Source organism: Mirounga leonina, unplaced genomic scaffold (genome assembly GCF_011800145.1).
Source record: "Mirounga leonina isolate KUSES-001 unplaced genomic scaffold, KU_Mleo_1.0 Mir_115, whole genome shotgun sequence".
NCBI classification, from domain to species: Eukaryota; Metazoa; Chordata; class Mammalia; order Carnivora; family Phocidae; genus Mirounga; species Mirounga leonina.
In genome coordinates, this window is record NW_023270268.1 from 30,788,070 (window position 1) to 30,811,434 (window position 23,365).

Consider the following 23,365-nt stretch of genomic DNA (forward strand, 5'->3'; position numbering starts at 1 on the left):
CCCTCTTTTTTTTTTTATTATGTTATGTTAATCACCTAAATACATTACATCATTAGTTTTTGATGTCGTGTTCCATGATTCACTGTTTGCATATAACACCCAGTGCTCCATGCAGAACGTGCCCTCCTTAATACCCATCACTGGGCTAGCCCATCCCCCCACCCCCCTCCCCTCTAAAACCCTCAGTTTGTTTCTCAGAGTCCTAGTCTCTCATGGTTCTTCTCCCCTTCTGATTTCCCCCCCTTCATTCTTCCCCTCCTGCTATCTTCTTTTTTTTTTTTTTAAACATATAATGTATTATTTGTTTCAGGTACAGATCTGTGATTCAACAGTCTTACATAATTCACAGCACTCACCATAGCACATACGCTCCCCAATGTCCATCACCCAGCCACCCCATCCCTCCCACCCCCCACCACTCCAGCAACCCTCAGTTTGTTTGCTGAGATTAAGAATTCCTCGTATCAGTGAGGTCATATGATACATGTCTTTCTCTGATTGACTTATTTTGCTCAGCATAATAGCCTCCAGTTCCATCCACGTTGTTGCAAACGGCAAGATCTCACTCCTTTTGATGGCTACCCTGAACGCGCCCGATCTCGTCTGGCTGGGTCCCTCTTATTCAAGGTCCCTTATTCAAGGCCGACCAAATCAGGCAAGCTGGGTGGGAGGCCAGGGAATGGGCAAGGAGGGTGGGGCCAAAGGGATGCTGATCCCTGAACTCGCTGATAACCCAACTCCCCTGAGAGGGGTGCTGGTGGGGCCCCAGTGTATGGCAGCCAGCCTGGAAACCGCAGAGCAATATGGGAAAACACTTGATGGGGGCTCCATGAAGCCTAGGTTCTCGTGGGGGCCTGACCTTCACGACCTCCACCTCCCTGGGGGCTGCTGGACTCAGGTGCACATCTATAGGGCACCTGGGAGAGTGAAGGAGACGGCGGATCATGTTGTAAGGTCAGCACCACTCTGCTCCCTGGGAAGGTGCAATGTGGGGGTCCTCTGTGGGCAAGCATAAGAAGAGAGGTATAAAGCCTCTGTGCCCGCTGTGGGGGCTGCAGCTTCATCTGCCCGCACATTCCTCACCTTGGTGCTGCAGGCCCAAGACCTGGGGTGAGAGAGAGGGGAGGAGCTCCTGCACGACCCTCCCTGGCCAGTTCTGGCTGAGAGGCAGTGGCAGCTGGTTAGGGAGCTGGCCAATTTCCGGCCACAGAGGTGCCCCCAACCTCGGTCAGCTGTCCGAGCAGCCCATGTGGGTCCGCCCGCATTTCCCCACCCCAGGAAGGTCCCTTCCTGTTAGGAACCGGGCCTTCTTTCTTCACAAACGAACTGGATCTGGCACATTCCCCAAGGCCACTCTGCGCTGCGTTCTTGCTTCTTGCTGACACTCTGCAGCAGGCCCTGGAGGGGTTTGGTCTCTCTGACTCCAAGCCGCTGACTGGGTCCTCACCATGTCATGTGCTCGGACACATCCAGGATCTGAGGGCTGTTCCTCACCCAAGAGGGGGCAGAGAGTGCTGGGGGCGGGCAGGCTATGTAAACCCGACCTTGAGGCCGTGGTTGTCACTCACCAACCTAGCATTTTCTGCTCCTTCTACAAGGGACCAAGACGTTTCCTGGATCCTCCCAAAACCTTCTGTTCTGTACAGTCTTACCCTGGGGCTCCCTGGAAGCCTAGCACCATTGTGGCTCACTCCTCTGTTGCTGGAGCTGGGATCTCTTGTCTCTCATTACTTAGATCACTGTCAGTCCCTATTCTGTGTGGCGTGAGCTCAGCCCTTGTCCAGCCAGCCCCTAGGGAGGCGGTGGGGACCCGCAGCAGGCTCTCAGTGCCTTCTCCCTCCATGGAATCTGGATCCTGCCATTCTCTGACAAGGGCTAGCAGGCTCACCTAAGTGGATATGAAGTGGACTTACATTTAACAAATTTCCGCTCAGCACAACTCTGCAAATGAGGTCTCCCCCACCCCCACTGAGAACAAGGATGACATTTCTAAAATGGGACTGAAAACCTTATTACTAATTTTACCCTTTCTTGGTTCCATTTTACAATATCTGAACATTAAAAATACCCACAATGATTTATGCCTCATTAAATTTACCTTCTGAAGAGATTACATAAGATCTAAATATGATTTTGCATAATTACATTTAAAATACCAGTGGCATTAACAGAATTATTCTAATTTTAAAGCAAAACAATGGGAAGAAGTGCCAGACTCTACCAAACCTGAGATACCACCTGGTCTACTGAGAGGAAAACTGAGGCCCGAGGAAGGTGAGTGAGGGACAAAAATAGGATTCAAAGCCAGGCCATCTATCACCCCATTCAGGGTTTTACCCTCTGTCCCATTCTGGTATTCACATGCCTCCTACCTTACAGATGCTTGGCATTCCATTTAAAGTTAACACAGTTCTGAATTCTGCTTTTAATATGTTTTCTGTAATGGGCTGCCTTGTTATTGGGGTTTATGCTTTAGCTTTGGGGTCACATGGTGTGTGAGCTTCTCATTACCCTGCCTGTGTCCATGGCAGACATTGCTAATCAATCATGATACGCATCTCCACCTCGAGTGCAGAGGTAACCCCAGACTCTCAAACGGATTGGCCCATGAGGCTAAACCAATTCACCACCTCACAGAACGGCCCTGGAGAAGGCCCTGCAACTCACCATGGGCATCTTTTGCTCCAGGCTGCCGGGGTCTTGTGTTTCCATTTTTCTCACCTTGTAAACCTGCAATATCCCAAAGGTCAGAGGTAGAGACGCTTCAGAAGAAATCAAAATGCAAGCACAGATGATTGTCTATGTGGTAGTCCTGGCTTCTGACTCCTCCTCTTCACTGTCTTTCCCCAGCCTTCTTGCTCCCATACCACCCACCATCTATTACTGCTGGAATTGCTCTGGACTTCCTCCTGAGGTTGAGGAAGGACTGGGAACCAGGGAGGGAATGACAAGAGAGATCACTGCAGTCTGTGACCAAAGGTGGAATTTACTCCAACAGCAACACTTTGTGTTCCTCAGCGGGTCTACCTGGAGCCTGGAGCTCCTGCCCTGCTCCGGATTGCCCCCGCCATCTTGGAATACATCTGGGGATGCTTTAAGAGCAGCAGTGTATTCATTGTCAGTTAAGAACTGACCATGGGAAGAAATGAATGTGGGACAAGGGAAAGGCAGTGTCTATGGAGTTGAGACGCAAAAAGGTCAAGCAATTATTAAATTGTTCTTCAGGAAGGTTCAAGGGCAACCAAATCCTATCAGTCCAGGGCTGTTAACGTAGAATGGTTGCCAACAGTTATTCGACTCCGTGGAAACAGGAGAGGAGCTGCTGATTTGAAACGAGGTCAGGAAGATGTGGGCGTCTGATGGAACCAGGAGGAACTGGGGAGTAGAGTGTCAAGGCGGGCTGTTCTATGCCCTTGAAGCCCACCGAAGGTTGTCAATACAACAATGGAAGGTTGCTAATGTATAGAGGCACAGAGAAACAGTGGGCTGTTTGTTTCTTGCATCCATATTTTACTTCCAAGTTCATTCTTTGGTAGAGTAATGAGGATTCAACATCGAGCTAGCATTTCTTATGCACTTACTATGCCTGCCTACCTTGTGCTTTAGATTGACTGTCTCATTTAACTTCACAACAGTCTTATGAAGGAAGGTGAATTATTTTCCTTCTTTCATAAATGAGGAATTTGATTGCAAAAGGGAGGTTAAGCTACTTGCCTAAGGTGATAGCTGAGATCTGAGCCCAGCCAGTTGACTCCAGGGCCTGTCTGCTCTACACCCGACTGCCCTTTTGAGACCCTAACCACTGAGGGCTGCAGGACCAGGCATCCAGGAGGGTCTGCCTTGCCCATGCATGGACATGGAGATAACCCAAGCCCTGGCTGCTCTGGAGCCTTCATTCCTTGGCCAGCGTTTCCCCAGATCCCTTTAGCCATAAGGTAGACAGATGCCCGGAGAGGACCAAGAAGGGAGTGGAAGAGACATGGTGGGCCTGAGTCTATGCACCTTGCACCGAAGACAGCCAAGCGTGGTGGCTGAGAGCACAGGTCTCAGGCAGACCTGGTTCTGACCCACTTCCTAGCTGGTCCCTTGGGCAGTTATTTTATCGCTCGGGACCTCACTTTGCTGACTTATAAGGTGGGGATGATGCTGGTTTATACCTAAGGGTTAAAAAGTTAACGAATATAAAATCTTTACCACTGTGTATGCCACTTTTTAGGCAGACAATAAATGGTATCTAAAAACAACACTCTTGTGATGAAATTCATCTTTAGCTAAATGCCTTGTGTTACCCACACCTAATTGCACAGACTCAAGAACAATGGGCGTTAGTTATGGAGAAAAGAGGTCCCAGAATGAAGCTTCTTTTCAGTGTGTAGGCCTAGGTTATCCCTCTCCTTCCCCAGAAGAGGCCTAGGTTGGGCTCTGGCCCATTAAGTGACTTTGATTCCTCCCTGCCAGCCCTCCACACACAAGCAGCCCTGTACGTACGTACGTTTAGCCAAGGAGAACTTCTTGAGCAGCTGGGGCATGGCATCTCGGGGGTGGACCTCCACAGTCAGCTGTGTCCCTGCAAAGGAATGGGAGGTGACATTCTCAGCCAGATGCTGCTAGGAAAGAGTGCAATGTCCCATGACAGATGTTTGAACAACAAAACACAATTGGTTTTAAGCTTTCTTCTGAATATATAAATAATTCTTGTTTAAAAAAAATGAAAAAACAAAATAGAAACAGACAGTCCAGGCAAGATGGAATAAGAACATTTTACCTTGTCTTTCCCACTGAATGTGACTATAAATGTTGGGAAGAATGTATGGAGCAACTATTTGAGGATTCTGTAAGGTAAATCAGAGAAGGCAAGCTGGGGAATAAGATTAGAATTTAAGTGAGCTTACCATTCCCCTCCCCCTGTGGTTATTACTTAGACTGGACTCAAAGGCAGTCCCAAACCCAGAAGTGCACAAAGGGTACAGAGAAATAGTGTTCCAAGAGAAGTCCTTTCTGTGGAGTAAGAAAGGAAACCTCTAAGAGTCAGAGGGTGTGGGGGAAATCCCCTGTTGTACCCCCGTCTTTTTTCTGTTATCTCTCCACTCAGCCTCTAGGAAAGTCTGTTGGTAGCAGTGTAGCAGTGATTTTGTTGGTCAGCCAAAACCTTAAGCACCTAAGTCTTTGAGGGAGGGCACCAGAGAAGCTATGATTCCCTAGAGTGTGGGGGCAAATACTCATTGTTTTTTTTTTTTTTCTCTCTCTCTCTGTCCCGTACTGATTGTGTCTAGGTGCAGAGTTATGAGAAGTGCCTGGCAGAGTGGGGAAACTAAAGTCCAGCTTTTGTGCTGGAGAATGGGAAGTGGATTATGAAGGGGAGGGAGCTCAAGAAAGCAAATCCATACAGGTATGGATGAACTCTTGTGGTCACCTCTATGTTGAGCATACATGGATCTCATCCTAAGCATCATACCCCAGTCTTTGAGAACTAAACTGATGGGGTAGACCAATGCCTCGACTGGCCACTGGGAGGTGCATGTGCAAGGCAGATCTGTATAGCACTGCAAAGGCTACGATCCAAAATCACCCAGCACAGCAAGAACCAGGAATATCTATACTGGAAAGGAAAAGATAATCAACAGATGTTAACTCCAGGATGACATAGATTTCGGAATTATCTGACAGACTTTCAAATAGCTATAGTAACCCTGTCCTAAAAAGTGAGGGCAAATAGTCTTGAAATAAATGGAAAGATACCAAGAATCAGCAAAACATCAGAGGCTATAAAGATAAAACAAATAGAAATTTTAGAGCTTAAATATAACAGTTTGAAAAATTATCTGGATATGCTAAATAGTAGAATGGCGATGACAGAGGAAAGAGTCAATGAATTTGAAGAAAGATCAATAGAAATTATCCAATATGAACAACAGTGAGAAAAAGTGAACAAAACTTTAGAGACCTGTGGGATAATACTTAAAGATCTAACATTCATGTTATTGAATTCCCAGAAGGAGAGGAGAAATAGTGTGGTGCAGAAAAAAAAAAAAAAAGAAGAAGAAATAATGAGAAAATAATCAATGAAACCAGAAGCTGGTTCTTTGGAAAGATCAGCAAAATTGATAACCAGATTGACCAAAGAGAAAGGGAGGTAAGACATGAATCAGGAATCAAGACACCAATATCAGGAATGAAATAGGTAAGACCACTACTGATCTCATATATATTAAAAGAATAATAAGGGAATACTACAAACAGCCCTATGCACATAAATTCTACAACTTAGATGAAATGGGCCAATTCCTTGAAAGTTACAAACTACCAAAACTCATCCAATGAGTAGATAACACCTCAATATCCCTGTATCTATTTTAAAAACTAACTGTAGTCAAAATCTTCCAAAAACAAACAAATGCCAGGTCCAGATGACTTCATTGACAAATTCTAAGACATATTTAAAAAGAAATAAGACCATTTTTTAAATAAGATCTTTCAGAAAACAGAAGAGTAGTAAATATTTCATTACCCATTTCATGAGGCCATCATTCATCTGATACCCAAACCAGACAAAGACAGCATAAGAAAGAAACACTACAGACTGATATTTCTCTTCTTTTTCTTTTGTTTTCAGACCGATATTTCCTATGAACACAAAAATTCTCAAAAAATATTAGAAAATTAAATCCAGCAATATAGTAAAGGACCAATATAGCACAATCAAGTGTGGTTTATTTAGGCAATTCAAGGCTGGTTCAATATTTGAAAACCAATGAATGTAATTCACCTAATAATATTAGCAGGCCGAAGAAGAAAAGAACACATGATCATATCAATTGATGCAGGGAACGCATTTGACAAAATTTAACATCTATTCATGACAAAACCTCTCAATAAACTAGGAATAGGAGGGAGCTTCCTTAATCTGAAAAAGGGTATTTACCAAAAATCTATAGCTAAGAGCATATTTAATAGTCAAAAATGGAATGCTTTCCCCCTAAGATTGGGAACAGGCATGGATGTCCATACTCACTGCTCCTAATAAACATTGCACTGTAATTTCAACCCAGTAAAATAAAACAAGAAAAATAAATAAAAGTCTTATAGATTGGAAAGGAAAAAAAAACAAAACTCTCCTCTTTCACATATGACACATCTCTCTACATAGGAACTGTCAAGTAATCTAGAAAGAAGTTCCTAGAACTAATAAGAAAATTTAGCATGGTCACAGGATACAAGGTCAGCACCCAAAAATCAATTATATTTATATTCATAACAAATGATTGGAAATTGAATTTAAAAATTACTATTTACCATAGCTCCAAAAAATTGAAATACCTAGTATAAATCTAAAAAAAGTTCAGGAGCTATATGTTGAAAACTACAAAATATGATTAAACAAATTAAAGAAGACTTAAATAAGTGGGAAGACATACCATGTTCATGAATTGAAAACTCAATATTTTTAAATTGGCAAGTCTCCCTAAATTGATCTATGTAGATTTAATGCAACTCCATTCAAATTCCTTGGAGAATTTTATATATTTTAGATTTAGGCAAGATGATTCTAAAATACAGATGGAAAGACACAGCAACTCGAGGTTTTTCTTGAAAAAAAAAAAAAAAAAAAAGTTGGAGGACTCCAGCCAGCTGATTTTAAGATGTGTTATAAAGCTACAGTCATCAGTGTGATATTGGCACAGGGATAGATACATAGATAAATGGAGCACTGTTAAGAAATAGAGCCATACATATATGGCAAATTGATTTTTTACAGACGTGCAAAGACATTCCAATTAGAAAATGGGTAAAAGAAAAGATATTCACCAAAGAAGAGATTACAGATGGCAAATAAGCACAAGAAACTATGTTCAACATGATTAGCCATTAGGAAAATGCAAATTAAAACCACAATGAGGTATCATACCTATTAGAAGAGCAGTAATAAAAAATAGCGATAATACTATATATTGACAAAGTTGTGGAGAAATCAGATCTCTCATACATTGCTGGTGGGACTGTAAAGTAGCAACTCTGGAAAATAGTTCGGCAGTTTTGTATAAAACAAAATATACACCAAACATATAAGACCCAACAACTGTACTCTTGAACGTTTATCCCAGAATATCCCATATTCTGTTCCAAGTGGTCTCAGAACTTACGTTCACATGAAAACCTATATAGAAATGTTTATAGAAACTCCATTCACAATGACCCCAAACTGGAAACAACCTAAATATCCTTCAGTGGGTGAATGGATAAACACCCTGTGGTACATCCATATAAAGGAATACTTCTCAACAATACAAAGAAACTCTTAGGAGAGGCAAAAGGATATAACTACAGAGATTCTGCACAAGGGTATTTTGGGGTGACAGAACTGCAATGTATTCTGAATGTAGGAGTGGTTACATGAGCATGTGTTATGCGTGCATTAAAACCCACAGAACTATATATCAGATAATTCTGTTTTAGTAATTTAAAATAAAAACAAATAAAAATAAGTACCAACTGAGCAAAAAAGCCTGAGCAAAATTAAAACAAGAATTTGGATGATACAGAAAGATATAAAATAGAAAGTGAAAGTCCAAAGCAGGATTATAGTAAACATATTCTTTGTAACCTGCTTTCTTTTCTTGACTCTTCACATGTCAGTGAATATAATCCTATGTCATCATTTTAAGTGGGCTGCATAGAACTCTATTCTATACATGGTTTATAACCCATATAAGCAATCCCTTTTGGTAGAATAGTTAACTTTTCCCAAATGTTTTGTTATTATAATCCGTGATGTATGAACATTCTGATGCACATCTCTTTATGCACTTTTCAAATCAGTTTCTTTAAATAAATTCTTAAATATGGATCAAAAGTTATGGAAATTTTTAAGGCTTTTGTTCTATATTAGCAAACTTCCCATGAATGATTTTATCTGTTGATGACCACACCAACAGCACAAGAGGATATCCATTTTGCTCATTCTTGCTGTGTTTGATTGCAAAATTGGTCACAAAACTTTGTACTTCTGAGAGGTCTTTTGTTCTGTCCCTTGAATGTGAGCTATCCTTACGACGTGGTTTGGCTAGTTAGCATGTGATGTTAATAGTAGTGATGCTGGGCAAGCTCTGAGCCTAGGTCTCAAGAAACTTTGCAGCTTCCGTCCTCATTCTTGGGATTCCAGCCACAAATACCATGTGAATGAGCCCAGGCTAGCCTGCTGGAGGAGGAGAGACCACGTGGAACAGAATAGAGGCATCTCAGGTGAGGCCACCCTACCCTACCTTGTCTCTAGCCAACTTACCAGCTGACCACAAATACACGAGCAAGCCCAGCCAAGACCTGTGATAACTGGGTGTGTCTCGGGCAAGAATGCCTGGCCAACCTGTGCCCTTGTGAGCTGGTAAATGCTTATTGTTTTAAGCCACTGAGTTTTGGGGTGGTTTGTAATATAAAAGTAGATCATTGATATATTCACTAACATTTGATTTTTATTAATCTCTGAAATTTTTATTAATGAATAATGACATCTCATTTTTGTGTATTTAATTTTTAATGTATTTTTCATATATTTATTTGCCATTTAAAATTCTTATTTTGTGAATTGTCTATTTTCCTACTCATGTATTATTTTTTCCATATTAATTTTATAAGTTCTTTTTACTAACACTTTCCCTGCTAAATGTATTGCAATTATTTTTCACAGAGTAACAATACTGACTTTATTGTGTAGCTCATAAACTTGCTCTATATGCCAAAGAGGGTAATTCCGAAACAATTTTATAAGATACAATGTGGCCTTCCAAAGCATTACTTTGAAGAGGTTAACATCACTTTGAGTGTAGTTTCTAGCACATTCACTGTCAAAGAAAATCAGTGTGTGACTTTAAAATTAAGACTTTAAGCATTTCAGAGTTCAAAGCATAATTCAGTTCTGGTCATAGGAACAGGTGGCATTGCCAAGAGCAAACACTTCCTGTGTGTCTTATGCTGCATGGGACTGTTCTTCGCCTTTTCACTTTTTCCATCTGAAACACTTTCAGGTGTTTTCCAAAATGAGTGCCAAGCTGTACTTAGCTGCAAGATGCCTTACAAGAAACAGATCTAAAAACCTGCCCACTCTCTCCCTTTTTGTAGGCTGCAATGTGTAATGCTCTGAGAAGTCCTGCAGTGAGGAAGTCAGTTTGACCCAGTACTATTTTGTGAGACACAATTTGGAAAATGCTGGACAGGAACAACAACACCCAGAAGCTTAAAGAAGCTGCAAAACTGAACTTGGTTTAGGGCTCAACAACAAACCTCTTCCCCAAACTTCTCACATCTAACATCCAGGCACTTCCGACCACCCCCAACTCAGCTGTGCTTCTTTGTCAAAAAAGTGAGCTGAACGAGGTACTGTTAAAGCCCTGGCAAAGCGTGGGTGCTGAGATAGTCTCATACACTGACGTGGTCCTGGCCGGCAAGCTCCACCCAGCCATTTCCAATCCCTTCTCTCTTTCCTGCACTTCCTCTTCTCTCCCCGCTCTTGGACAGGGGCCCAACTTCCAATATTCTCCTGAGCTCCACTTCCTGACTCTCCCCCAAAGCGGCGCTGCTAATCAGCCCCCTTTGAGGAAAGCAGCGAAGCTCCTTGGCCTCCCTGATCTGTGGGAGTGTGATACCCACTCTTACTACACACAGGTGTGTGAGGACCCTTGCCGAGGTGGGGGGGGGGGCTCCTCTGCCCCAGAAACTGGGCCTGGATGTGCTGTCTCAGGTGAGCAACAGTCACTGGAGAGCTCTGTGCTTCCTAAAGGCGTGAAATGGTAAGATTTTGCAGACTACTACATTCCTGTATCACTTAAAACTCTTAATTTAAGACAAAAATTAATTTGACCAATCTCCAATGATAAAGATAGGAACATCATTTGGAGCAAAATTTCAAGTAAGATCTAAAACCTAAGTACAGTCAGATATCATGACACCAATCTTAAAAGTCATACCAAACCTACAGGAGGCCCTTCCTGGGGCGTCAGGTCACCTGGCTGGCTCTCTCACGGCGCCCGTCCCCGGTTCTGCTGGTTGTCACCCAAACTACATTTCCAAAGCTGCAGCCCTGGCTGTCTTAGGAACAGCAGATTCGCGGGTATTTCCTGCTCCCCCTGACAAGTGGTTCATGCGGCCCTTTCCCAGATCCCACCAGCTCTGCTTCCTTTTCCTTCTTCCCTCAGATATGGAAACGTAGCAGGCCCTGCACGGCCATGGCCGACCACCTGGGGTCTGCCTTGTACCTGGGCAGGAGACTTCTCCCCTCCCTGGCAGCTTCTCCCCAGGTCTCTGCCGGTTTGAATGAGGATTTGTCTCAAGGCCTAATTTGCTCAGAATAGCTAACGCAGAGATGGCAAACAGATTGCCCGTTGTTCATTTAACTCTGACTGACTGGAAGTGGCTGCCTGGAGTGTCGATCAATTAGCGAAGACCGTGGGCACGTGTGTGCGAATGCATGTGAGTGTGTGAGTGTGCACACACATGTGGGTGTGCGTGTGTGTGGGGGGGCCGAGGGATTCATGTCGGATACTTGCCACCCTTGTTTAAGGTGCTCACTCACGCTTTCTGTAACTGGAACGCGGGTTAATAACCGGGTTCTTTGCCTGGAAATCTCCCCCCGCAGGAGCTGAGAGTCAGGAAGCCTCAGCTAAAGCATCGGTCACTAAAAGATGCCCTGAACGAGCTCCAGGGTAGGTGTTAGGCAGAGCCGCGCTGTGGTTTCTGCCCGGGGAGCGGCAGTCTGCACATAGGAAGCCGGGCACGCTGACACCCGGGGGGGAGGCAGTACGTCGGAGCCCGGCAGGGGCAGTCCAGCTCTGTAGAGCCCTCGCCAGGCTCTGCCCGCCGCGGCGTGAAAGGCCCGCCCAGCAGCTCTGGTCACCAGATGACCACCTGACAACAGAGTGGGCTGAGACCACTGGGACACCAGCCTGAGGAGGGGGTGGGTGATGAAGGGCGGCTCTTTCGTGGCCCTAACCCGCCCTGGCGTTCACTGGGCTCTTGAAAACCCAGGGCCCTTCACGATTCCTTCTGCAGAGCTCTGGAAACGCGGCAGTGTGACCCTAGTGCATGCATGGTCAAAGAAGGCACAGTGTCTGCGTGTGGACAAGGGTGCAGGACCCGGAAGGACGGAAGCCTTAAAAGAAAACTCAGGAGTCACTTTTGGGGCCTGAAATCACAGGGGTTCCGGGGGTCACTCTCCTGTCATTTCACCCACCCACCCATTATAGATTGATCTTCTGAGGCACCCCTCCACATGAAGATCTGATTCCAAGGATCTGTCACCCCCTGCATCAAGTTTGTCATACCTGGTGCTCCCTCTGCTGGAGGCTCTTCCCCAGATGTCCACAAGGCTTGCTTCCTCACCTCCTCCCTTACTCAAATGTCACCTTCTCAGTCACTTTCTCAGTGACTCTGTTTTCCTTTGTCCCCACGTGGTAGGCTGTGTAATAGCCCTTAAAGATATCCAGGCCTTCGTTCTAGGGACCTGTGAATGTTACCTTATATACTAAAGGGGACTTTGCAGATGTGATTAAGTTAAGGATCTGGAGATAGGAAGATCATCCTGGATTATCTGGTGGGCTCAGTGTAATCACAAGGATTCTCATAAAACAGAGTCAGGAGATTTAACTACTTATGCGGGGGACCAGCAATGTGACAATGGTCACAGACAATGGAGTGATGCAGCTACGAGTCAAGAAGTGCTAGCAGCTTCTAGAAGCTGGAGGAGTCAAGGAACAGATTCTCCCCTGGAGCCTCCAAAAGGCACCTGCCCTGCCGACACTTCGACTTAGCCCAGTGAGACTCACTTGGGACGTGTGGTTTCCAGAACCCTTGAAGAGAATTACATTTGTGTTCAGCCACCAAGCTTGTGATAATTTGTTACCACAGTCGTAGGAAACTAACACACACCCCTGTGCACCCACCCTACCCTCATCCCCCTCCCGGCTCTGGCCTCCTTCAGCCTTATTTGACACCCTGTATTTTACATCTGAGGGCTGTCTGTCTCCCTTACCAGGGGGTCGGCCCTGCAGGGTCAGGAGCCCTTGTCTGTTTTGTTGTGGACTCCATTCCTGCCCAGAGAGGGGCAGCCTTTCTCTCACTGGGGCCCAGGCTCTCGTAGGACCCCACTGGGCCCATCTCATCCCAACCTACAAGGCTCTGTTCTGCACATAGGCTACCAAGGCCACCCTCCTTTCTCTCCTCTGGAAGCCTTGAGTGCTGGTAGGTGGAATGTGAGTGGCCCATGAGAGCGAGGGTGTGGCGTGCCAGGTGAGGCCCTTGTAACTGGCGGGCCCCATCCCACCCCCATCTGCCTGGGACACGGCTGGGGCAGTGCACTGTGGAGGTCTGGCAGGTGCGCCTGGCTCGGGGACCACAGCATCCCCTGTCTCAGCTTTCTTGTGCACAAATAGGGATAACACCATGACCCCAGCAGGGCGTGTGGCCAGAACTAAGCAAGATTAGTGACATAGTGGCTAATCCACTTTCATTTTTCTGAGGTATTGCTTATTTTTGTTTTGTGGTGAGCTGTGTGCTGCTTGTCCATTTCCGGGAAGCAGGGGGGCATAGGTTTGTCTTTGCGGTGTGCTCAGGGCAGGGGGCAGGCTGCAGTGGGCCAGCTGAGTGGGGCCTATTCTGAAGCCATATGCCCAGGAATTCTGCCCAAAGGTACACCAGCCCTGTTTGCAAGGAAGGCTGGCCTCATGTGGCTAACACATCTTGACAGGCCTTTCCTCACCGCCTGCCAGTGCCTTTCTGTGGGGATGCTGGGTTAGTCTGTGTTTTTGAGAGCAATTCCCTGAGAGGCTCTGAGTCCTCCCGGGACTCCTACTTTGCCACTGCCCCCTGGACATAATCAGATCATCTCCTCACAAGTCAGGACATCAGCACTGAGAACAATAGTGGTTGCCATCTTAGGGCTGAGTCTATGAGAGCTCTCAGGTACCAGGCCCTGAGTCTTTAACACAGAGCAGGAAACCAAGGTGGGAGGTTAGTGTGTGTGTAGGGGTGGAGTGGGGATTAGTGGGGGGGGGGTCTCTATTTAACCTGGTCTCCCCTCCAGCTGTAGCTGTAGAGTCCTCCTGTCTCTACCCCTGCGGCCTCACCCCCCCACCCCCCCCAACACAAACACCCTGTGTTCTCAGATCTGGTCAACTGCAGAGTCAGCATGGTGATGCCCTTGCCTGCCCTCCCAGAACGCCCCAGAACCCATCAAGGTGAGGATTCTCAAGAAAGGGTCCTCGTACTTCCCCTTGCTGAGTTAAATTCATCCCTGGGTGGAAGGCCCTGAAAGGCTCAGTCTTGGAAGGAGAGGCCAGGGAACCACTGTGACCCCTGAGGAGGGAAGGCTTGGACTTAGGGGGTGGGGGGTGAGGCCGCTTTCCAGAGGTGCTGTGGAAGCATTGCTGTGTGAGGGTTAACAGCAGAGGACTTGGGAAGGCTGTGGGGGTGGGGGGCTCAGGTCGCCCCTGCTCTGACGCTTACTGGCCCTGTGCTCTTGGACATATGACAATCTTTCCAAGCCTCAGTTTACTCATCTGTAAATTGAGGGCAGTTGAGAGTATGTATCAAATAGGAGTGCTGTGAAGGTTCATTTACAGGAGAATAATTATGTAAATGGACCAGCAGGGTGCCTGGCACATGGTTAGCACTCATGAATGTTAGCTCTGGTGATGACGGCGAGGGCGATGAGGACAGCCGTGGGACTTGATAGCTCTCTCCCATGTCACCAAGCAGCCTTTCATGGTTTCCCGTAGGATGTGGGGAGAAGGAGAGGGAGAGGGTGCTCCAACATCCATGGGGCAGAAAAGACAGTTTGTGCTCTGCCCTTGGTGTGTCTCTGGCCTGGACAGCAGATCCAGACAGACACACAGGAGCTGGAGGAGAGGCCAAGGGGAGTGGTGAATCCCTTACCTTGGTTGTCGTAGGAAGTGATGACCTGGGTCTGCTGAGGATGCTCTTTCTCCGCCAGGCTTCCTGTTGAAGCAAGACAGACCTGCGGTGACCACTGGGACCGTGGTGGCATTTGCCCCAGGCAGAGCAGGGAGCTGTGTGTGTCTGCAAGAAAGGCAGGCTGGTGGGGGGTGAGCTCATCCCAGGCCTGGCCTAAACGTGTGCACACCCATGTGCACATCTGCACGGTGCACACGCACGTGAATCAGCACCTTTACACACCTGGATGCAGAAGCAAGTGACTATGAAGCCGTGTGCACACACCCTCACACCTCTCAGCAGGTGCCAGCAGAGGCTGGGTTTCTTCTTGAGAAGGTGGGGACACCTCATGGGTCCCAACTTCAGTGTGGCCAGGCTCAGCTGCCACAGAGCAAATGGCTGCCTTGCTGATCATCACACTTTCTGTGGAATGGGCTGGGAGGCTCCTATGCCCATTTTATAGCCAATAGGCCTGCAGCCTGGACACTTAATTTTGGCTAAAGACCTCGTCCCCAGGGACTTGAACCCCAAGTCTCCTGATTCCTAGGTCAACATCTTGCCTCCCTCTGAGCAAAATGGGGGCAGCCTGCCTTCTACTCCAGCTTAGGAGTTGGGGTGACTTGCCGTACTGTTCAGGTCCACAGATATTTTCAGGGCCCCCACTATGTGAAAACTCTCTCCACACACTAGGGATCTTTATGTCCTTGGAACACAGAGCTGTCCTCAGAGCCTAGTGGGGTCAGGCTGCGGTGAGAAAGGCCCAGTTCCTGCCACAGGCCATGAAGGGGAACCCACAGGCTTACCTGCCCCTCCAATGGGAAGCAACACCTTTTCCTATATCTCTCCCTCACCCGCTGCTGCGGCGGCCTGGTCTTGCTGAAGCTGCTTCAGGGGGGTAGGGCAGGGGAAGGGGCAGGGGAAGGGGCAGGGTTGTGGCAGCAGGGCGTTCCCCCACGGTTACCACCCTGGCCTGCCACCTTCTCCCCGGCCTTCCACTGGTCTGCAGAAAGGCTGTCGGGCCTGCCACTGGAAGTGGCCACTGGGACCAGTGCCTGGGCCTGGAAATAAGCATGCCTTTGGGGCGCTGACCTCCACAGGTTCCACTCAGATATCTTCCCTTGTGCACCCAACCAGATCTGCCACCCAGGGCTTCCCATGCCTGAGCCCAGGCAGAAGCCAGTCAAGGTGGATAGGCAGGTCACTGAGCTGGGCTGGACTTGTGATCCACCTGGCAGGGTCCTGCCCTGGAGAACCTGCCTGCTCCAGCCTTCTCCTATGAGCAGGCCCAGCCAGGACCCTCACCCCGTGGCCTGAGGTCGGTGGGTTGGCCAAGGGCTAGAAGCACTGTGTGTGCCAATCCAGGGTGATGCTGGTCTGCAGCTCTAGGCCAGACTCAAGCGAGGACAGGGCGGCTGGCTCCTTCAGGCACAGCTGGCTACATCTCTGCTGGGCTGGCGGATGAAGGAAACAGGATCCGGGGAGGGAATCCTCAAGGAGGACGATTGGCTGGCATAGCTGCTGCGGCTATTTATAGTCAGGGCCGCACAACTGGTTTCCCTGTGGCTATGGGGTGTCAGTCCCGGTGCTGCTAGGCAGACTTCGGCCAGGACCAAGGAAAGCAGCCAATCACAGCAGGGGAAGCCCGTTGCCGGGCAAGCTAGTGGCGTTGGCTCGGCCCAAGCACCTGCTGCTCGGAAAAGTTTGGAGCAGTCCAGGCTCCCCCCACCCTGCCAACGCCCCAGCCCAAGGAGCACACAGGGCAGCAAGAAGGGGAACATGTGCCTTTTTGGATCTGCCCCAAGTTCAGCCACATTTGTGCACACGCCACCAGCACAAGCCATCAGCTGCCTCCTCCGCAGATGAGAGGCATCCAGTTTCCAGGGCTGGGTGCCTTGGACACCAGCGAGGGAAGTATGTACCCAGAGTCTCACCATCAGAAGCTGTAATTTTAGTTTCTGCCGGCACGCAAACGTGCAATTTGAAAAAATAAATAAAATTTTATTATAAATTACCTATATTGGCGGAGCGGTGCAACCCTCTCTCCAGGCCTCCACTTACCTGAAACTCTCAGTTCTCTCAGGTGGTTTTTCAAGAACTATTTTCACCCTCCTCCTTAGTTTTTTATTATTTTTTAAAAGATTTTTATTTTTTTTAAAGTAATCTCTACACACAACGTGGGGCTCAAACCTACAACCATGAGATCAAGAGCCGCACGCTCCATGACTGAGCCAGCCAGGCGCCCCACGATCCTCTTTATTTTGTTGTATTTTTCCACTAACCTTCCCTCACATCAGAGGCCCTAAAGATGGTGAAAGTAGGATAGGATAAATTCACTATATTTCAATCTTCTCCTAATGTAATAACATGGCTGAGAAGCCATAAGATACATTTCAGACAACTCAAGATAAGCGAGCTGTAACAAATGAAGATGCTGAGTCTCTTCTCTCCCACCTCAACCCACTTTTCCACTCACCCGCACATACACTGGCCAAGCATGCATATCTGCATCAGCTGCTGTGTATTTTTGCAGCTGACGGGTTTCTGGTGGTCTGACTCTTACAATTCTCATGAGCCTGTAGCCTAGTTTCGCTAACTTTGGCATGTGCTTTGGTCCGGCCAGAGCCGGCACATCTACCATCTTATGACCCTAAAGCAAGGTTAAGGAAGCCATCTCACCATGCGTGCCCATTAGCCAGGACCCCAGGGGATGGTTTCCGGGGCAGGAGCCTGTGTTGGGTCTGATCTGTCCTTATGCATAGGGCAGGGGACACAGGAAAGCTCTTTATGTCCAGGGTGTTGAGATTCTATTGCAGTGAAAAGCATTATGATTATAATCATTAACATGGTCCCATGAGGGCAGGGGTTCTTGACTGTTTTTATCCCAACACCTAGAACCCCACCCGGCACAAAGGAAACACTGTAGACCTTTATTGAGGGAATGAATGAATGAATTTTCTTTCAGAACTTCATCCTTCCCTTTTGTTACTGTCAGGATGGCAGAGCATAGATGTTTGGTCTCATTCAATTGGGGTCCTGATTACCCATCTGCAGAGGGTCATGCAGGTGGTTTCTTCACACTAGCATTTGATGAGCCCAGATCTGAATGAGTCCCCTACTGGGGTTCTGGGAGTGGAGGTCTGATTCTTACTAGAATTCTAACGTGCCCACAGTGAAGCTTCACTGATGTTTTTTCTTGGAAGCTTGGCTAATGAGTCTCTGAAGTGTATAGAATAAGGCCTAGTAGAGTCCGTCCATGCATGGCATTCCCTGAGCTGTCCTGGGCCTGCAGGGTGACAGACACCCGGCACCAGAGAAAGGAGGCTTTGGAAACAGACTTCTCTCAGATCTTACTATATTCTGGGTCCCCAGCCAGCTGGGAACCACAGCACCCATCTCGCTAGGCTTGGAGTAATAATGTCCCCAAAGAGGCCACAGTCCTCTCTGTTTGGAAAAATTTTCAAAGAATGGATGCCCTGCCTGACATGAGCAGCCCCACCTCCAGGGGGAACATACTCAAACCTCGCCATGCCGAGTGATGATGCCAAGTCCTTCCTTATATGTAGCCAGTGAACAAGTGGGTGCTCAAACTTAGGGCACTGCTCCCCTCCCATCCCACAGCCTCCAGGAAATTGGGGGATGCGATGCCAGGGAAAACTTGCTGGGGTCACAGTGGCCCTAGAGGCATGGCTGAATCACGAGCAGCCACTTTCTGAGCGGTTAGATGTCTACAGCCAGTTTTCAAACACGTGAAATCGAATGCTTCCCGTCATTTTTCAATGTGTTGAATTACAGAGACTGAAAAGAAAAGAAAATGAAAAGAGAGAATTTACCATGCACGTCACTTCCTTCGAATTTCTGCCATCTCCGGATTCCGTTTCCGACGCCCTGGAGTCCTATGAAATAACAGGGTCTCGCATGAGGGTCTCCATGATGGGAAGACCCAGGCCAGCAAGTGATGGGCCAGCTGCTAACGTATCTGGGTTGAGGTGGGGCTGGTGGAACCTGGCTCTGTCAGGATCCAAGAGAGGCTGCCCGCAAATGAGACGCACTTTAAAACATTAAAGGAAAATATTAAAACAGTAGTTTTCAAAGGTGGTGAGGTGGGTTATCGGGATCATCCAGGGAGAATTTTCACAATACAGATGCCCGTTTTTCACTCCACATCTCGGCCGCATAAACATGGAACCATAACTGTGGAAGATGCTCGCCATTCATTTTGCCTGCCTATTTCCGTATGTGGGGAATCTCCCACTTTTAGAGTCATGACGTAAGGTGGAGGGTGGGCAAAGATGGTCTATCCATATGGGAAACGCAAGTGATAGTTGGCAAATTGTGAAAATTCTCCCTGGATGATAGTCTCCCAGCCTCCCTTGCAGGTAGAGCATGGACATATGTGGCCTCGGCACAACCAGTCTGATGCATCTGTGTCTGCTTCCGTCTCGGGACCTGGTGATGCAAGAGAGAAGGGCTCTCTAGTTCTCTCTCTCTGGTCATGGCTGGAAGTGGTGGCTGCAAGGTCGAGTTCCTGGCCCAGAACTGGTGTACGTATGATCTGGCAGTGGGAGTAGCTGCAGTAAGATCAAGCTCCTGACGAGGAAGGAGTACCTAGGGCCCCTTCGTGGCAACAGAGGTGTCCTCGCCAGACCAGCTCTGCTGGGCAGCTGCTGACGCTGTTCCTGGAAGCTCGGCCTCTAGCCTGGGTTTCCAGCTCTTGCAGCTGCAAGTCCCCCAGTCCCTTCCCTATGCTCTTCTTTCTGCAGCGCTCTCTGCAGCCAGGATCTGGGCTTACCACCTGGAACCCTTGCGGACCCACGTGTGGACCAAAATGCACATGACACTGACTTGGGGGATGAAACCTGACTTTGGAGCTCTTTTAGACTGGGTGCAGGCAGCTTTAGGCCACCTCCTCCATGGCACAGGATAGGAGGTGAGGGTGTCCAGGCATGCTTTTGAGAAGCACTGCCCAAAGGAGAATGGAAGGGCTGTAGAGGAAAGAGCAGAGAGCTTCTGTTGGCAGCCCAGATCCCTGGCACACACTATCTTTGCCTCCTTGTCCCTCTGACTCTTTTCTGCCACAAGGACACAGCAGAAAGCCACCCGATCTTCACTTGGTCCTCTGCATTGTGACAGTAATGGAGGTCAGGCCCTCCTTTGCAGAGCCACTGGGCTGGAGGGGAGACAGGAGGAGAGGCCTGGAAGAGGTGTGGGGCATTTTGGATCTTGTGCCCCAACAGGAGGCCTTGGAACAAGCTAGTTTAATTCGGTGTTTCCCTGCCTTAGGCTGTGTGGGCTTAGCCAGAGGTCCCTTGGACATCAACACTGCCCAGCAGGCTTGGATGCTGGTCGCTCTCCCTCTGCTTTGGTATAGAACTGTCTGTAAGTAAGTGACACTGGTCTCTCCACTGGCCTGGTGTCTGGGGAAACCTCCTTCAGGAGAGATTTGGAGACAAATAGCAGAAAGGGGCTTGGCAAGCAGGGTCTTCTTTCCTTGTGTCATGGTCATGAGTGTGAAATGCATCGGTCTGGAGTTGTGTAGGGTGTGTGCTAGGGGTGGGACACCTCTGGGAACAGTCCTGATCCCTGGAATTTCTGGGGCTTCTCTCTGTTCTTCTTCCTCTTTCTAGTGTTGGAGCCTTTAGGAGAGATACAATCAGAGTGGGGAAGGGAGGTGGGGATTCATAGGCTGACCCGGAGCTGGGCCTCGTGGGGGCCCTCTGGCCTTGCCACATGCTGGGGGAGGCCTTCTGGACTGCAGTGTCTGGAGGAGAGGCAGCTTCTTTTCAATCAAGGAGCAGGTGGCCTCTGCCAATTTCCTCAGTACGAATACCCGGGTGGGCCATTTCCACCTCTCCTGGGAGAAGCTCTGAGAACGAAAGAACCAACTAACCCAAACAATTCCTGGCCCCAAATCCCTCTGGAGACGGGGAGTACCTGACAACATGCGCAGTTCTCCAGAATCTATTTCTTTCCCCTGCCTGCCTCCCCAAGAGGTCACCAGGAACCATGGGACAGTTCCAGCCTGTGTGACTGGTGGGGGCAAAGCCAGTCATGGCACCACTGCTTCCACGTGGCAGGTGGAAGGTGGGGGTTCAATGCATAGGACCTCCGTGGACAGAAGAGCCAGAGGCAGACTCTGAGGAGCTCTGGAGCTGGAGGGCAGGCAGGAGGCAGAAGTCATTTTACCGCATGGGCTGTTAAGCGTCACTCCCAAAGCACTGGCCCACGAACAGCCTAGCACAAACCTCACGGCAGCCCCCAAGAAGGCTCGGGAGGGCTTCCTCACAGACCTACGACCTGTTCCCCAACTTCTGAGGGGCTTATCTAACATCTGTTATTCTCCATCTGTATTCTCTTCAGTGTGTCCTCTCTGGAGATTACAGAGGCCTGAGTGATGCTTTCCATAATTGCTCCATAAACAGTCACTTCATTTTTCCAGTCTACCCTTCCTCAGAAAGTCTGTAGGAAGAGTAAAATTAAAAGATCCGTGAGAGTGCAGAGAGCAGATTTTAAGCTGACCCTACCCAAGGCTGTGTGCCTTTTACACCACCCTTTATGCCTTCTACTGTAGGAGGCTGGGAGAGGCTTCAGATAGGGGAAACTGAGGCCAGGACTTGTGCAAGGACACCAAGGGAGTTCCCCGTCTCAAAGTCTGATTCAGCACGCACATTCCCCTGGGTCCCCTGCGCTCTGCAATGTGCCATGTGAGGAGCAGGCCTCGTCCACACAGGGGTCAGGCCTGAGGCTCTGGCCCCCTTCGTCCAAGGCATCTTCCAACCCTGTTGTGCACCCTTCAAAGAGTGGATGGGAGGAAGCCGGCTCCCCGGGGGGTGACGGAAGCACCGACTAGCCTGCGCGGGGAGTCAACTCGGGGGAATCACCGGGCTGCGCGTTGCCACGGGACGCCAGTGCCACCGCGCAGAGGCGCAGGCAGCGGTGGGGAGAGGGTCGGTCTCGCTGGCCTCGTTCGGGGGCGCCCCGGGCGGCGGGCAGGCCCCGGGGTGGGGGCGAGGAGGCCGAGGTGCGGGGGTCGGGGTCCCGGCCCGGCGCGCGTTACCTCCTCTGCGCTGCGGCAGCGCGCCGGGGTCCGCCTGCCGGTCCGAGCGCGTGCCCTGCGCGGCGCGCCGCTTCTCCGAGTGCACGATCAGCAGCATGTCGATGGACACGGCGTTGCTGTCCTTCTTCAGCTCCATGGTGCCGCCTCGCTCCCCGCCGTGGCGCCGCGGCCGCTCTCGAGGCTGCCTGCGCTGCAAATGGCCCCGTGCGCGCCGCTGGCGGGCGCGGGAGACGGCGAGGGCGCGGGAGAGGGCGCTCCCCCGCCGCCGAGCCGCTGGGCGCCGCGTTTCGCTGACTCTGCCAAACACGCCATTAGGGCCCGCCCGGGAGGGCGCTACCCTAACGAAGCCGCTCTAAGTCACCTTTGAAAGGAAATCACCAGCCGAGCCCTGATCTGCACCCAGGCCGCGGGCTGCCCAGCCGCCGGCTCCAGAGAGCCTCCTGCCCCGTGCGCTTGGAGCGCTCCTCCCGGGCTCCAGCGCTGTTCTCCGGCTGGCCGGTCGCCGCCTCGTCTCCCGCCCTCTCCGGGGTTCCCGCGAGGGCCCGCAGCAGACCTCCTCGGGAAGCTGCAGCAAAGAAACCACACAGCGCTGTCCACAGTGAGAGTCAGTTCTGGAAAAGGAAGAAGGAGCACAGGGTGGCCCCACTCCTTCCCCGGGTGGGTTTTGGAAGTTGATAGCCTCCTCTAGAAGAGGGAGATGGGCAGGTTGTTGGGGTCAGGATCTCTGCGATTACGGCTGCACCAGGCCTTGGAACATGACCTTTGGGCATCCACTTAACAATTCTTTCTGGCTTGTGGTGGAAGTCTTAACATCTCTCTGTTCCTTCTAGAAGCCTGGCTCATGCTTGGTGGGGAAGGGGGGAGGGGCAGAGGAGGAGGTCTGTGCCAGAGCAGCCTGCCCGCTGTGCTCAGGGAGCTGGACCTGAGAGCCCATCTATTTTTAGTGGGGCCTAACCAGGCCAGCCAGCAGAGGCAGGGCCTTTGGCTCCGGGTCTCAGGAGTGTTTACAGCCGCATCTGCCTGGTAGCCCTTGGCACGGTGGGCCCACCCAACCTGGGCCAGGCCCCTAACTTAAGTTTCCACCATTAATAAATGCTGTGCACATGGAAGTCTTTGCTCTGGGACCCTTCCCATAGGAGTGTAATGACGCTAGTTTGCAGGGTGGTCCCTGAGCGCTCCTACCTCTCCCTTGGAGGCAGACTATAATGTGCTAGGTTCCAGTCCTAGCTCTGCCACTAGCTGTCCTTGTGACCGTGGACAAGCCATTTCCCCCCATTTCCCCAGCCCTCTTGTGGGCATAAACCAGGTTCTCACAGAGCTGTTGTGAGAATGACGTGCACTTGAGCTGCTTGGTGCAGAGTAAGCGGTCTCCAA

General features: G+C 49.4%; 1 protein-coding gene across 1 annotated transcript in view; it reads right to left on the bottom strand.

The window, feature by feature from the left end:
* The window catches only part of KY (kyphoscoliosis peptidase), a 45,877-nt gene extending 23,704 nt beyond the window's left edge, over positions 1 to 22,173 (bottom strand). Inside the window, exons 1-5 of the mRNA XM_034995147.1 lie at positions 21,992 to 22,173; positions 18,768 to 18,830; positions 14,920 to 14,982; positions 4,493 to 4,567; positions 2,668 to 2,730 (exon numbers count right to left, since the gene is read on the bottom strand). Coding sequence (XP_034851038.1) covers positions 2,668 to 2,730; positions 4,493 to 4,567; positions 14,920 to 14,982; positions 18,768 to 18,830; positions 21,992 to 22,127 — 400 coding nt within the window. The 5' untranslated portion in view covers positions 22,128 to 22,173. The remainder of the gene's footprint in view (positions 1 to 2,667; positions 2,731 to 4,492; positions 4,568 to 14,919; positions 14,983 to 18,767; positions 18,831 to 21,991) is intronic.
* Positions 22,174 to 23,365: the final 1,192 nt, after the last annotated feature.